Below are 13,236 nucleotides of genomic sequence, written 5' to 3'. Positions count from 1 at the left end.
CCAACTCCGACCGCTGACATTATTGGGAAATACCCTTTGATACTATGAGTGAATTTCTGGTCAAAGAGAACGAAGACACTCTCATCTTCATCCTTTATTATAGTGGTTATGGCTACTGGTGATACTGGAATATCATTTCGATAGCCTCTGAAACGGCATGTAGCTCTCGCTATTTTCCTGTCTTTTTCATCCCTTCCGTAGTCTACCGATCGGTGTACTCGCAATCACCGCTCGGCCCTTTGCTGATTGACCTACAGGCCATAATTTACATGTTTGGGCCCTTTCTCCGTAATTCGGCTTCGTAAGATATCCATTCCTCTCCCATTTCCCCGTCTTGACCGAACCAAAGCGTTTTCTTGGAGTCCACACCTTCGCGCTCCATCCATGGGGAACCGCCCCTTCTTTCCATCTGGTCCCGGATATCCGATGGCAAAACGCTTGCCTCTCAGCCTCCTACTGTGTACTTGACTTACTCGTGCACAACGACAATTGCAAGACCGGAATTGTAAATTTGCATCGGCCTCCTGTGTAGAAATTGTTTGAAGACAACTCACAAAACTCAGTTACTTAAATATCTACGCTACTACTTATCTATCTGCAGCATCCAAACGGAGTCTACGGTTTCTGGGCCTTCATACGCGCCACCGGGACTGATCAGGTGCGTGCGGCGTCTTTCGGCTGACATGCCGCGATTTCCCCGTTTTTCTTGCTCCGGGCGGAAGTTCTCAGGTACGGAGAGAGAGCGAGAGAGAGAGACAGAAGGGGGCGGCCAAGGGAGCGATCGCAAACACGGGCAACGTCGGTAATATGAAGTATCCCATAGGTTGGTCTCTATCATACTCTCTCCGGTTAAATATCAGTTGCTACTGTCCAAGCTTGGTTTTTCTACGGAGTACACTACATGGCTATGCTGCATTTCGTAGGCAAGGGCACAGCAGTAGCATATGCTTGTTCCTAGAGGTTATATACCTCAGACCGTACTCCTTTTTATCCCTCATCCTAGTGTCCGAAGATCGCACGTAGTAGTCTTATGTGCGTGCTAAGGAGTAATTAATTCAACTATCACCACTCTTCATGTTCTGAACAGCTATGCTATATCAGTAGATACAAGAGATATACACGCGACCAGTGTATCTGTCCGATCCAAATATTCTTCCACACTCTTCAGGTGCCGGCATCATATTTTCGTATGCAGCCAAAGAAGACACGAGACCTACATTACCCAAACAGGAATTGTTCCAGCCGGGACCCACTGTTTCTGCTCGAATGTGACTAGTTTCATTTTCCACCTTGGTCCTCCTCTTTCTGTCTTTCGATTTTCTTCTTCCTTTCCTCCTTTTTTTTTTATTTTTATTTTTAATTTTTATCTTTTTGTTTGTTCGACGGGGCGGGCAAACCTGACAAACTCTTTCCTTTTCGTCCGGGACCCACCCGCTAAAAAACATGGGGATACCACCTTTCATCTACGCCCGTTGTGCCAGCAACGGTAGGTTCAGGTGTGGTTTAGGTGTCTTGGGTGTGATCAAATTGGGATTTGTAGCATGTTGATTGGGTTAAAATTGTTAGAAATTTCACGATTCATTATTTTTGCCGTTTCTGAAGGCCAGTTGCTACTGTAGTGGTTCATCAGTACTCCTATGTATCCTGAACCGTGTTTAGAATGGTTCGGTTCTCGCAGAATAGTATATAGCTTCAGCAAAATAATCCCATAAGTACACAATATGCTATCTGGCATCACATATCTTGACATGAGTACTAGAGCACCTCGGTTATACTAGATTATTGGCACAAAGGTCAACCAGTTGTTGTCCCTAGTTGAATTCAATAAAACTCTTTGCTATGCAGTAGGTAAATATATTTGTAACTTTTGACCAGCTTATCTACCAACGGCGTAGACAGCTTTCATTACCGATACGCCGTTATTGAACAATGAACAATACTGTCTAGTATATCATAAAATTCCCAGATGCATGTACAGTAAGAAGCACCCCAGGTTCAGTTCTTCTTGTTTCTCTTTCTCCTCTTCTTCTTGGGTTCACCTTCACGAATATCAACCTTACCGGCATCCTCCTTGTCCGGCGTAGGTGCCCGTGGAGCCTCCGAGGGAACCCTGGGGCCTTCTTCGTCACCAAAGGTGTCCTTGCGCCACTGCCTTAGGCGGGCCTTCTTGCCCAGCTTCCTCTGATCCCGGCTCTTCTTCTCAGGGTCACGGAACGAAGCAAGCTTTTTCAAGCCTGCAAACTGGTTCAAATGGGTGTCGTCGGCCATGAGGATATCCCGTGCAGTCAATCCAAAACTCTGAGGCGATGTCTCACGGTAGCGGAACCCAGTAGCATTCTTCCTGGTCGCACCCGGAAGAAGGCTGATATCAAGATCCAAGTTGCGATCCACGGCCTCCTGAATACGAAGTCGGTCTTTGCGCGCTTCACGCTTCTGGTCTCGTCTCTCCTGCGCCTTGCTCTTCTTGTTACTTCCCTCTTCACCATCCTCCATCTCGACATCAGAACCATCCACAGCAGGCTTCTCCTCTTCCTCGAAGTCGGGCACGAGATCCTTGATATCAATATCATCCCACGTAGGCTTCTTCAGACGCTTCTTCTTTCCTGACTCGTCACCGCTTCCTTCCTTATCGCCCTCCGCGTAGTAATCTTCACCAAAACGCTTCTGCATCTCCTCCTCCCAGTTCTTGTCATCCCAGGCAGCGTCCAAGAAGCTGACCCAATCTTCGTCAGTCAGCTCATTTGCACGAATGCCGGCAACTTCCTTGATCTGATTGACCTTCTCTTGAAGTTCTTCCATCTTGAGCTTCCGCAGGCGGTTCTTTTCCGTCTCGCGCTGCTTCTTCTCCTCTTCCATCTGCTGCCTCTCCGCATCTCTGCGTTTCTTTCGGCTGCTCTTTTCTTCTCTGCGAACCGACTGCTTGTTGGTCGTGTCACGAGAGTGAGTGATTAAGGTAGCGTTGATTTTGCTGGGATCTTCGAAGCGGAAGTTGTATGCCTCTTCGAATGCCTCTGCCCGTTGATCTTCCTCTTCGTCATCAGACTCGAACGGTTGAAGTTCCGATCTACCAGCAGGTATCCACGCTCTTGCCGACATGAAGTTTGAAAGGAAGGTTTCCGGGTCCTTGTCCGCATTCTCAACATCCAGATTGACATCCTTCTTGGCCGCCGGAAGAGGTTCAGGCGCCGATTTGGCAACAAGGAAGTCATCTTCGTCGTCCTCCTCACCATCATCACCTTTACCGGCAGCGGCGTGCATTTCACGGACAACCGCATCCTTCAATTCCTCCTGCTCTTGAGCGTAGGTCTTCGGCGCCTCAGATGCATCCTCATCTGCCAAATTGGCGCCACTCAACAAATTCTCACGATGGTAGTCACGAAGGGTCATAGGCTTTTCTTTCTTTTCAGAGCTTTCGGGTCTCGCCTCCTCGTCGGTCCCGGTGTAGAAAGTGGCATTGCTATCGTACACCCGAGGGTCCTTTGATCTGATCGCGTTCAGCGTGGCCATAATCTCGGCATCCAGGGCGGCGGTGGCTAATTCTCCATCCTCGTCCTCTTCTTCAGATGTAGAATCATCCTCCGAGTCGCCGGACTCATCTTCACCATCGCGATCACGACGTTTGCCGAGCACAGATTTTCCGTATTTAGACTCCACTATTGTAGGACAGAGATTAGTTTCTCCTCGCATGCAGATTGTAGATGCATAGAAACTTACATTGCTGCTTTTCTTCTCTCTTCTTGTTGTATTCGAAGCGGCGCGCATACTCTTCGTTGATCTTGAACGTAACGTCCTCGTTGGTGATGGGAACTCCGCCGGACTCGTCTCCTGAGTCGCTGGAGCTGTCGTCATCGAGCAGCTTGCGCGACCTCTTGGCTGGGGGCTCCATTTCGAAATAACAGACACAGCTGTCGGGAGACCACTGGTATGTGAAAAGCGATCGATGAAGGAGGTTATCTCCGACCAAATGCGCCTCCCAAAAGAAAATAATAGCGGTTGCCGGCAGAAAAAAAAGTCGGCGGGGCTCACCGCCCTACAGGGCCCTTTGTTGCCTGGGGACCCAAGGCCGTCAAAGCGAACCACTGACGTAGCCAATTAGATCATGCGCGGGCCTGTATCCGCCGATGGCTCGAGCAAGAGGCGCTGTGTCTCCTAGTAAGCTTCCTCCACTAACCATGCTACTTTCCCACCTTCACCTGTATCCCTGAGATTTTCGGATGCTTCATATCAACTATAATTCTTTGACTTGACTAGGGGCCTCATTGCTGCCTTGTCTTGCCGCTACTTTTGCTCGCATCAAGTGTATGGCTGGTGACATACACTAGATGTCGACTCAGCCGCAGATCCCATTACCCCAGGTCGGGAAGCTCGTCAGCGTCGTGTAAGTCCTCTGAATCAGCTCTGCTTCTCTAAATCGCTTCATAGGTTCCTTTCTAACTGTTCCGGTGAAGTCCAGTTGGTCTAAAGGAGGCTGCTCTCGACTCGCCCACATTCCGAGCCACCACCCTTCACTTCTCCGACCAGATCGAATTCCTTGAAAGATGGCTCGACGGCTATGCGAGGGCCGCTTCCAAGCTCTCCTCAGAGCTTGCGGCAATGGAAAGCGCGGCGAACATCTTCCTGTCTTATTCTACGAACCCCCTACTGGTCTCCGAAGCTGTCCTTGATCATGATTACACGCTGCAGTCGATGAGGAGGTGTGGGGACAGCACCAGAGATATGTGGAATGGGCTGATATCTACTGTCAAAAAGATGGAAAATCTCATTGCTGAGCCAATCCGGGCCTTCATGCATGAAGATTTGCGGACTTTCAAGGTACTTGACTGGTTGCCCCTGAAATTCATGCGAATCTGGCTCTTACCCCGCTATAGGAGATCCGTCGCAACCTCGAGCAGACACAGAAACAATACGACTACCTGTTGGCCCGATACTCATCGCAATCGAAGTCAAAGGAGCCTTCTTCATTAAGGGAAGATGCGTTTCAACTCCATGAAGCTCGCAAAGCTTACCTCAAAGCGTCAATGGACTACTCGATACAGGCCCCCCAATTGCGCAACTCGCTTGACCGACTGCTAGTCCGGGTTTCTTATGATCAGTGGCGGGAGCTTAAGATATTCCACAACAGCAATGGTGCGGCATTCGCGAAATGGGGTCAAGAGATGGACCGTATCAAAGGCTGGGCTCACGAAATGGAAGGGGGTGAGCGATCTTCCAAGCGGGAGCTTTTGAATTCGAGGAAGCAGATCGAAGAAGCAGCAGAGAATGCAGCTAGGCCATCTCGAGAACTAGAAGATTACTCTTTGTCCACTGTTCCCTACCTCGGTTCTCGGCCCCTGTCGACAACCAGCATGAGCAAGGAGGCTAGACCTGAGAAGCAAGGATGGGTTTTCTTGCGAACTCTTTCCGGGAAGCCTACCCGGACTATCTGGGTTAGACGATGGGCATTCTTGAAGCACGGTATTTTCGGCTGCCTTGTCCAGGGCTCGCGAACAGGTGGCGTTGAAGAGAGCGAACGGATAGGCGTTCTTCTCTGCAGTGTTCGGGCTGCCTTTCAAGAAGAGCGCAGGTTTTGCTTCGAAGTCAAAACCAAGAGTAATACTGTCATGCTTCAGGCTGAGACTCAGAAAGAACTCATGGATTGGATTGCTGCCTTCGAGGCCGCCAAGCGAAAGGCTTTGGAGAACCCGGCTAGCACTGATCTCTCAGTGTCCGGCAAAGTTACTGTTCAGGATCCTGCTTTCGCAATCTCTCAGCCCCCAGCTCCCGAGTTTGCTGCCGATCCTTCTGATTCGCTCACTCCCCGTGTCAGTGACGAGCAGAGCTCTGCAGATCGCAGCGGGATGCTTGCCCTACCTGAAAGAGACCCTTCCGCCATGAGGAACAGTAGCGATCTCAGCAGTTATAGGAGGTTGACGACGCTGGATTCCGAAAGCTCCGCACGCGAACACGCATCGCGTATAATGCAGAAGCTGGACCTTCACCGCAAATCAAACAATGCAGTGGCGCCATCCACTTCGTTGCCGGGTGCCGGAGGTGGCATAGCAAGCTTGATCTCTGCCAGTCACAGTGCTCTTGGACCGGGCAGCCCTCCTTTACCCCTCGACATTGATGGGACTAGGACTCGTAGCTCGACATTTGGCAACGATTCTCCCTCGACTCTTGCTCCAGGGACCTTGGCCAATCCACCTGCTCCAACAACCATGAGCAAGGCGGCTGTGATCGTAAGCCATGAAAGGGGTATAGGACTGGGGCAAGCCGACAAAACAGGAGGAATGCCGAGTGGCATGATGGCTAATTTGTGGGGTAGTTCAAACTGGGGCTTCATGAATCGGATTGAACGTGAACGCATAGGACTACCTGGCGAGCAGGACTCAGGCCCCTCAGACAAGCCGGGCTCGCCAGCGAATGATCCATCTAAGCAATTCCTGACAGCCGAAGCTGATACGTCTAGTGGGTCTCCAGGGATTAAGCCGCCGAAGTCTGGGCCACGTCACAGGCAGACGGTGAGCCTTGACGGAGACTCGTCCAAGATGCAGCGGGCATTGCTTGGCGATGCGCACGATTATCCCAGTTACTACCCGCAGCAACTTAAGATTCAGGATGCGCAGTTCCGGCTACTATTTCCTGACATCAGAAAAGATGAACCTCTGGTTATGGTGTTCCGTGCTACCTGGAATCCCAACGATCAGCAAGATTTCCCCGGAAGGGCCTACGTTACGACCCAAAATATTTACTTCTACAGCCACCACTTCGGGCTAGTACTCACGACGTGTATTTCATTGGAGAGTATTAAAGAAGTTACTGCTGCCCCAGGAAGGGACTGCGACTTTTTGTACCTTCATATGATCCCTCCTCCAGGAGACGATACTCCTGGTCGTGGAACTGTTAAGACTTTCCTTGAGCCATTGCGACTTCTTCAACGGCGGCTTAACTTTTTGATTCATAATTCCACTGCCGCCGAGCCACTGGGCCTGGAAGCAACATTCAAGACACTGAACCGGATGGAGAGTGAAGCACTAACGCGGACTCCTAGCCTTGATAGCTGGGAGGATGTGGCTGCTGGAGATGACAATGTTGAAGGAGGGGAAAGTGGCACGGAACCCCCGAAGAAAGATGTTGGTGTCTACATTGATAACGACTTGGACATGCATAAGAAGAATGGAAATGGCAAAGATACTCCCAAGTTCAGACTGCCAACGCAGCCTGTTCAATATGTGCCACAAGGAGATCTTCATCTGGCGGCTGAAAAGGTTTTTGATACAAGTGCTAAAGCGGTTTTCCATATCCTGTTCGGAGACAAGAGCGCCGTTTGGCAGCTTCTCCTTCATCAACGGAGAGCTAAGGGTAAGTCAAGCTCCGGAGCTAAGGCTGGCCCTTGCTAAAGGACTACAGGTATCAAACAAGGGCCTTGGGTCAGACAAGAGTCCAACCACCTGAAACGGGATTTTCATTACGAAATTGAGACGGCTGATGCCCTTGGTACGTTGGGTAACCTAGCATTCCATGTTCGGTTCTCGCTAATTCGGTGTAGGACGTACTCATACCAAGGAAATCTCGGATTATCAGATGATTGACGTCTTAAATGATCATCTCTGCTATGTGATTACAGACAAACGGACACCTTGGCATCTTCCTTTCAAAAGATCTTTCAGGTTGGTCAGCAAGGTTGTGATCACATTTGTCGCAAAGGGAAAGTGCAAGCTCTCTATCTATACTAAAGTGGAGTGGCTGTGGTCTCCTTACGGCCTTCAGCGTAAGTCCTTGCCCCTAGGAGAGTTATCAGTGCTTGCTAAGACATTCTAGATATAATTGACAAAAGTGCCACCAATGATCTGGAGCAAGACGCGTTAGATCTCGTTGACCTGGTAGGCGACCAGGTCCGCAGGCTAGGCGCGCATAGTCGAACCAAGAAGGCCATTACGATTTTCGGACACATTGGACGCCAGAGCTTTTCTTCCCAGTTCTCGCCACAGACCGACCTACAATTGAAGCTGCGCAATCCCCGCATTCAGAGGTCCCTGCCAAAGCTCCTCTTTGAGACGTTTGCATCATTGACAGAGAGCATAATCTCTGACCTGATGATGTGGACGTTCGCTTTTCTACGTTGGGTATGGAAGACCACACATGCGAACAAAGTCATTCTCGTCTTGCTATTGTCGAGTATGTTGATCAATGGGTTCTATTCGTCCCGCGATGCGTACGAATGGTGGCATGACAGGACTGTTGGGAACTTCATGGCCCGCATCGGAGTTAGCCCCGACAATGTCATGACCAAAGCTATTTACATGAGAGATATCGATGACGCAATCGCCAATACAACCATTGGCCACGGCAGTGAAAATGTGAGTGATTGCTTCGCGACCTTCCACCAGCAGACCGTACGCAGCCCAGGAAACACAATATCTCTGGGAACATCAGGATTCCGGGACTCCATGACCAGGAGTGCAGCCCGACGAATTCAGCAAACGCGCGAACGGTTGGCTTCATACCGACACGATCTCCTGGTAGCTCTCCGCGTGGTCAACAGCATCGAAAGAGAAGTGATCCAAAGCGAGTGGGAGCGATGGTTGCGACAGGAACTGCGACGCTGTCGCCAAATCCAGATTCTTCTCGGCAAGAATGAAGGAAATGAAGACGTAGACCTCGAGGTGGACCGCTCAGGGCAGAGTGTGTTTGCTGAACTCACCGATGATGTTCAGCAATGGTACGAAACGTACTGCACTAGTTGCCAGGCGGAACACGCCCAAATTGAGGATGAACGTCCCTTAGGTGCGCCATGAGTTGCTCTTTTCTTTCACAACATGGCTGAGGATGCATGGCTGTTTTGTCTGTCCCCGTTACTTGCTTGTTCCCACGATACCCGGCTGCAGTTGCTCATCTGTCCGTTTCGTCGAATGCCTCTGAGAGGTACTTGGTCCGGTTCGTCTCTTGTTGCTGTCTGTCATCCGTGTATATAATTCGATCTTCTTCGGTGTAAAGAGAAATTGCAAGGAATTGCTTGCTTCTTGCTGTACGCTCAGCAGCATATGCCTTCTCTTCGCACCCGTAGCCCATGTATAACCCCATTTCCTCTCTCCAATCATATATTAATTCTGTCTCGGCTTCACCGCACCATCCTGCACAACATAATACACCACTGTCCCATCACCCCCCATCCTCCTATCCACCATAGCCAACAACAACCTCTTCCCACCCCACTCCTTCGTAGCCCTCGCCTTCCCCCGATACTCATAATATTCCCTCAACTTCTCCGCCTTCTCACCCCCTCCTTCCAGTACTTCCTCGCTACCCTCAGGCAACGAATCAAACACCCCCGCCAACTTGCGTAGCGTCCATGACTCGCCCTGCACCGTGGGCAGGACGAACATGCGCTCGAGCTCGACGTCGTCTTCGCGCAGTCCGCGCTCCAGCATAAACAGCTGCTCGTCCGGGTGGATGTAGAGGTGGTGCGGGGGAATGCCGGAGATGAGGTAGAGGGATTGTTCAGGTCCGGTGGTGGATTTGCTGGGGAGGTGGAGGTCGTGGACGCGCAGGGAGGTCCAAAGGTGTTGGTGTTGGAGGTTGTGGAGGATTTGGATTGTGTTTGCGGAGAGGGGGGTGGGTGGTGTTGTGGTTGTGGTGGAGAGGAGGGTTGTGAGGGCGGAGGGGGGCAGGGGTGTTATTATTTCAGTCGTTGTTGGATTGAGTGGTTGTTGTTGTTGTTGGGATGGTGGTGCTGGTGGGATTGTGGAAGTCATGGTTGTGGTTGTAGATGGTAGAGTCGAGGCGGAATTGGAGGTGTAGGGGAATGTAGTCTAGAAATTCGGATTTGGTAAGTTTGTTGTATGCGCTTGTGATTATAGTTCAAGGAGGATAGATGAATTAGACCCTACCTGCGACTGGTGGATAGACAGGAACTATAGTTCGCGATTGAAGTTCTAGAATTAGATTAAAGGGTCGAAAAGTGAGACCGAAGAATGAGACTCGGCGGGGCGGAGGAAAGAAAAAAAGGGCGATCGCGCCGAGATTCCGCGGCGGTTTTGGAGACGCGCAGAAGAACACATGGCATCATCGTTTTCTTTGGTCGACTATAAAGTCGAGTGTCTGCTCCATCAAGGCTTTGTTTGACTGTCTGTCTATTCTCACATACCTTCTTTACACCCGTCAGTGCTTGGCGATCCCGTCCTGATTATACATTTGTCCTTGTTCTCTTTACCGTTCTGCAAATAATCTGGACGAAGTATAAGCGGTGTTTTCTTCGTCGTCGATCATGGCGCGCCAGAAACAAGCTGCGCCTTTGCAACGCGCCACGTCCTCTGAACTGATGCATGTGCTTTCGGAAGATTCGCAGTCGCCAGACAAGAAGATAAATGGGAAATCTTCCGTCGCAAATGGAAGTGTGTCCGGAAAGCATGCGGCGCAGGAAAATGCGCCGGAGACTCCCGGTTTGATGCAGCTTGCGATCTGTGTACTGGGAATCTACGCTTCATTGTATGTCTTCCGTTCGTGGTGTCGAGAGATTTCCGAAGTCATCAAAATGCTGACTGCGAGTTCTTAGTCTGTCATGGGGTGTGCTTCAAGAAGCCATCACCACAGTGTCCTATCCTACTCATCCTCCGACTGCTGAAGTCCCCGAACCTCCGACAGAGCGCTTCACCTACTCGATTGTCCTGAACACGATCCAGTCGACCTTTGCCGCCATCACCGGCTTCCTGTACCTGTTCTTTTCGACTCCGTCCGGCCAGAAGATCCCCTCTCCCTTCCCAACCAAGAAAATCGTCTTCCCCTTGCTCCTGGTCAGCATCTCTTCGTCTCTCGCATCACCTTTCGGATATGCCAGTCTCGCGCACATCGATTACCTCACCTTCATCCTCGCCAAATCGTGCAAGCTCCTGCCCGTCATGTTCCTCCACCTGACCATTTTCCGCAAGAGATACCCCCTGTACAAGTACGGTGTCGTCCTCCTGGTCACACTCGGAGTCGCCACATTCACCCTCCACCACCCCGGTACTAGCAAGAAGGTCGCCGCATCAGCCGCTAAGGGCCAGTCGGGCTCGAGCACATGGGGAATCTTCCTCCTCTCCATCAACCTGCTCCTGGACGGCCTCACGAACACCACCCAGGACCACGTCTTCAGCTCTCCGCAGCTGTACACGCGCTTCACGGGGCCGCAAATGATGGTTGCCCAGAATGTCCTCTCGACTGTCCTGACGAGCAGCTACCTGTTGATCATGCCCCATCTGTCATCTACCGGCATTCTGCACAACCTCCTCCCGTTCCCGATTCCCCCATCCACAGAGACGGAGCTGAACTCCGCCATTGGCTTCCTATCCCGTCACCCGGAAGCCCTGAAGAATGTGCTCGGATTCGCTGCCTGCGGAGCCATCGGACAGCTGTTTATCTTCTACACGCTGTCGCGCTTCTCATCCTTGCTCCTGGTCACGGTGACGGTCACGCGCAAGATGCTGACCATGCTCTTGAGTGTGTTCTGGTTCGGCCACTCCCTCTCCGCGGGCCAGTGGTTGGGCGTGGGCCTTGTCTTTGGTGGTATTGGTGCCGAAGCTATCGTTCAACGGCAGGAGAAGGCCGCCAAGGAGCGAGCGAAAGCTGCTAAGAAGCAGTAGGTGATATATACTCGCCTCATGATAGATAGTATTACTTTTCTGCATTATGTACATACAATTTCATTATCGGACTTGATCTGAAACTTATAGATTGGTCGATTGATTTCTTCATGCAATATCCATAGTAATCCTAACCTAACCCTAACCATAGTGAATAAAATAGATACTACTATTAATATATGATCTACTTCCTCCCCTCAACCATAATAATATGATACCCAAACCCAGTCTTCACATCCACATACTTGGGGTTCCCCGTCGTACTCGGCTCCAGATCATACGCCGCCTTCTCGAACGTCGCATCCAGACTGCCCCGAGTCTTCCACCCAAGGGAGCCGCCTGTACCAGTTCCCCTAACATTAGCGCTAACCAACACATAGCCACTCCGATGGGAAATGGATGATATATAGAAATAGAAGAAGGAAAAGTACAAAACATACCCTGCCTAGCCTTATCCTCCGAAAACTCCCTGGCCACTTCGTCGAACTTGGCTCCGTTGCGCAACTTCTCTAGGGCTTCTTCCTTTTTGGAGAATTTCTCGCACTGCGGTTGTTAGTTATCATATCCAGTAATGTGAAATTTTTTATATGCATGATCTTCATCCTTCCTTCCTTCCTAGATAAAAGGATAGTGATGTAGTAGTAGTATATCCCACTTGGTGTAGAAGAATACTACATACCACCAAACAAAGCTAAATGACCATCTACAACCACACAACCCAGCACAACAAAAGAAAGATGAAGATGTAAAAAGAGAGAGAGAAAAAGAGTATACATACAAGAATATGCCTCACGTTAATAGCATTCGCAGGCTTGAGGCCCTTTCCGCCGCCTTTGGAGTTGCTGTCTCCGCCATCCTTGCCTTTCTTGTCGCCGCCTTTGTTCTTGGGTGCCATGGTTTGTTATGTTATTATGTACCTTGAGTACAGATAAGGTTGTGCAGGAGGTTCAAAGAGAGGCTATGTATGTGCTTAAGGATGGGGAAGATGGTGTGGTTGGAAGCACGATGTTTGCTGTTGCTGTTTGCATATGAAGCAAAAGATCCCCCCCGCCTTGATTATGGTGGGGTGGTGGCCTGAGGCAGATATGGAATCTGGTATATCTCCCGATACAACTAGATAGTAAGGTTCTCCTCTATACATCTCTTCATATTTAGATTGGAATGCATAACTTGAATCGTTTACATCTATAGTTATATATACTTCATCCCTGAATCATAGATAAATGAACATCTTCCCTGAAAGCAGTCTCTTCCAGACGCCGTTCGAGCTCTCAATATATTAATAAGACGGACTTAACTAGTACCCTCCTCCTGCTTTAATTTCATCTTTGGGACCAGTAGCCAAATATGGCCCCAATGTGAACATAATCGAGGTCCAGACTCATATTATGTTGCGCGAAGAGTCCCATGACCGTGCTCATGTTTTCATGATATATATGGCTGCACTGAAAACAAGAGGCCAGGTGTTTATGTATTTATCGTTGATAGAAGGGGATATTTTGACAGAGAGATGGAATGACTTGAATCAATATAAAGCAAAAAGCAATCTATGTATGAAACCTCATCAGTCCGTTAAGCTGGTACTCAAGAACAAGGAACCAGCAACATTGAGATATGGCGGCTCCCAAATAGTCCC

The 13,236-nt window shown here is 50.0% G+C and overlaps 5 protein-coding genes across 5 annotated transcripts; 2 read left to right on the top strand and 3 right to left on the bottom strand.

Moving 5' to 3' along the window:
- Positions 1-1,872: 1,872 nt before the first annotated feature.
- BDQ94DRAFT_118731 (KRI1 family protein) lies at positions 1,873-3,961 on the bottom strand. Its single transcript, XM_026763720.1, has 2 exons — positions 3,715-3,961; positions 1,873-3,653 (listed from the first exon to the last, which is right to left on the bottom strand). Exons 1-2 carry the CDS (start codon positions 3,884-3,886, stop codon positions 1,996-1,998), a joined length of 1,830 nt encoding a protein of 609 aa, XP_026620240.1. The 5' UTR covers positions 3,887-3,961; the 3' UTR covers positions 1,873-1,995.
- A 232-nt stretch (positions 3,962-4,193) lies between these two features.
- On the top strand, positions 4,194-9,029 carry BDQ94DRAFT_185115 (putative transcription factor SipA3). The gene is made up of 6 exons (XM_026774797.1): positions 4,194-4,378; positions 4,449-4,812; positions 4,869-7,341; positions 7,390-7,476; positions 7,529-7,750; positions 7,801-9,029. The coding sequence occupies exons 1-6, from the start codon at positions 4,323-4,325 to the stop codon at positions 8,775-8,777; spliced, it is 4,179 nt and encodes a 1,392-aa protein (XP_026620239.1). The 5' UTR covers positions 4,194-4,322; the 3' UTR covers positions 8,778-9,029.
- Positions 8,649-9,734, bottom strand: BDQ94DRAFT_185107 (uncharacterized protein; the record flags this gene model as incomplete). The annotated part of the gene is made up of 2 exons (XM_026774796.1): positions 8,649-9,113; positions 9,191-9,734. The coding sequence occupies 2 exons, from the start codon at positions 9,732-9,734 to the stop codon at positions 8,872-8,874; spliced, it is 786 nt and encodes a 261-aa protein (XP_026620238.1). The 3' UTR covers positions 8,649-8,871.
- A 272-nt stretch (positions 9,735-10,006) lies between these two features.
- Positions 10,007-11,681, top strand: BDQ94DRAFT_185105 (UDP-galactose transporter HUT1). Its single transcript, XM_026774795.1, has 2 exons — positions 10,007-10,467; positions 10,535-11,681. The coding sequence occupies exons 1-2, from the start codon at positions 10,247-10,249 to the stop codon at positions 11,598-11,600; spliced, it is 1,287 nt and encodes a 428-aa protein (XP_026620237.1). The 5' UTR covers positions 10,007-10,246; the 3' UTR covers positions 11,601-11,681.
- On the bottom strand, positions 11,659-12,595 carry BDQ94DRAFT_154318 (peptidylprolyl isomerase). The gene is made up of 3 exons (XM_026768280.1): positions 12,379-12,595; positions 12,041-12,143; positions 11,659-11,939 (listed from the first exon to the last, which is right to left on the bottom strand). Exons 1-3 carry the CDS (start codon positions 12,493-12,495, stop codon positions 11,785-11,787), a joined length of 375 nt encoding a protein of 124 aa, XP_026620236.1. The 5' UTR covers positions 12,496-12,595; the 3' UTR covers positions 11,659-11,784.
- Positions 12,596-13,236: the final 641 nt, after the last annotated feature.

The sequence above is a fragment of the Aspergillus welwitschiae genome (genome assembly GCF_003344945.1).
Source record: "Aspergillus welwitschiae strain CBS 139.54b unplaced genomic scaffold BDQ94scaffold_65, whole genome shotgun sequence".
In the NCBI taxonomy this organism is placed as follows: Eukaryota; Fungi; Ascomycota; class Eurotiomycetes; order Eurotiales; family Aspergillaceae; genus Aspergillus; species Aspergillus welwitschiae.
Note: the sequence above shows the minus strand (reverse complement) of the source record. Positions and strands in the feature narration are given on the sequence as shown.

Bases quoted from the DNA above. Each gene is read 5' to 3' on its own strand.
- BDQ94DRAFT_118731 (XM_026763720.1), bottom strand. From the start codon at position 3,886: ATGGAGCCCCCAGCCAAGAGGTCGCGCAAGCTGCTCGATGACGACAGC. The intron at 3,654-3,714 runs GTAAGTTTCTAT...GTCCTACAATAG, and splicing joins GAGAGAAGAAAAGCAGCAAT to TGGAGTCTAAATACGGAAAA.
- BDQ94DRAFT_185115 (XM_026774797.1), top strand. From the start codon at position 4,323: ATGTCGACTCAGCCGCAGATCCCATTACCCCAGGTCGGGAAGCTCGTC. The intron at 4,813-4,868 runs GTACTTGACTGG...ACCCCGCTATAG, and splicing joins AAGATTTGCGGACTTTCAAG to GAGATCCGTCGCAACCTCGA. The intron at 7,342-7,389 runs GTAAGTCAAGCT...AAAGGACTACAG, and splicing joins TCATCAACGGAGAGCTAAGG to GTATCAAACAAGGGCCTTGG.
- BDQ94DRAFT_185105 (XM_026774795.1), top strand. From the start codon at position 10,247: ATGGCGCGCCAGAAACAAGCTGCGCCTTTGCAACGCGCCACGTCCTCT. The intron at 10,468-10,534 runs GTATGTCTTCCG...GCGAGTTCTTAG, and splicing joins CTGGGAATCTACGCTTCATT to TCTGTCATGGGGTGTGCTTC.
- BDQ94DRAFT_154318 (XM_026768280.1), bottom strand. From the start codon at position 12,495: ATGGCACCCAAGAACAAAGGCGGCGACAAGAAAGGCAAGGATGGCGGA. The intron at 12,144-12,378 runs GTATGTATACTC...TAACAACCGCAG, and splicing joins TTAACGTGAGGCATATTCTT to TGCGAGAAATTCTCCAAAAA. The intron at 11,940-12,040 runs GTATGTTTTGTA...GAACTGGTACAG, and splicing joins GGAGGATAAGGCTAGGCAGG to GCGGCTCCCTTGGGTGGAAG.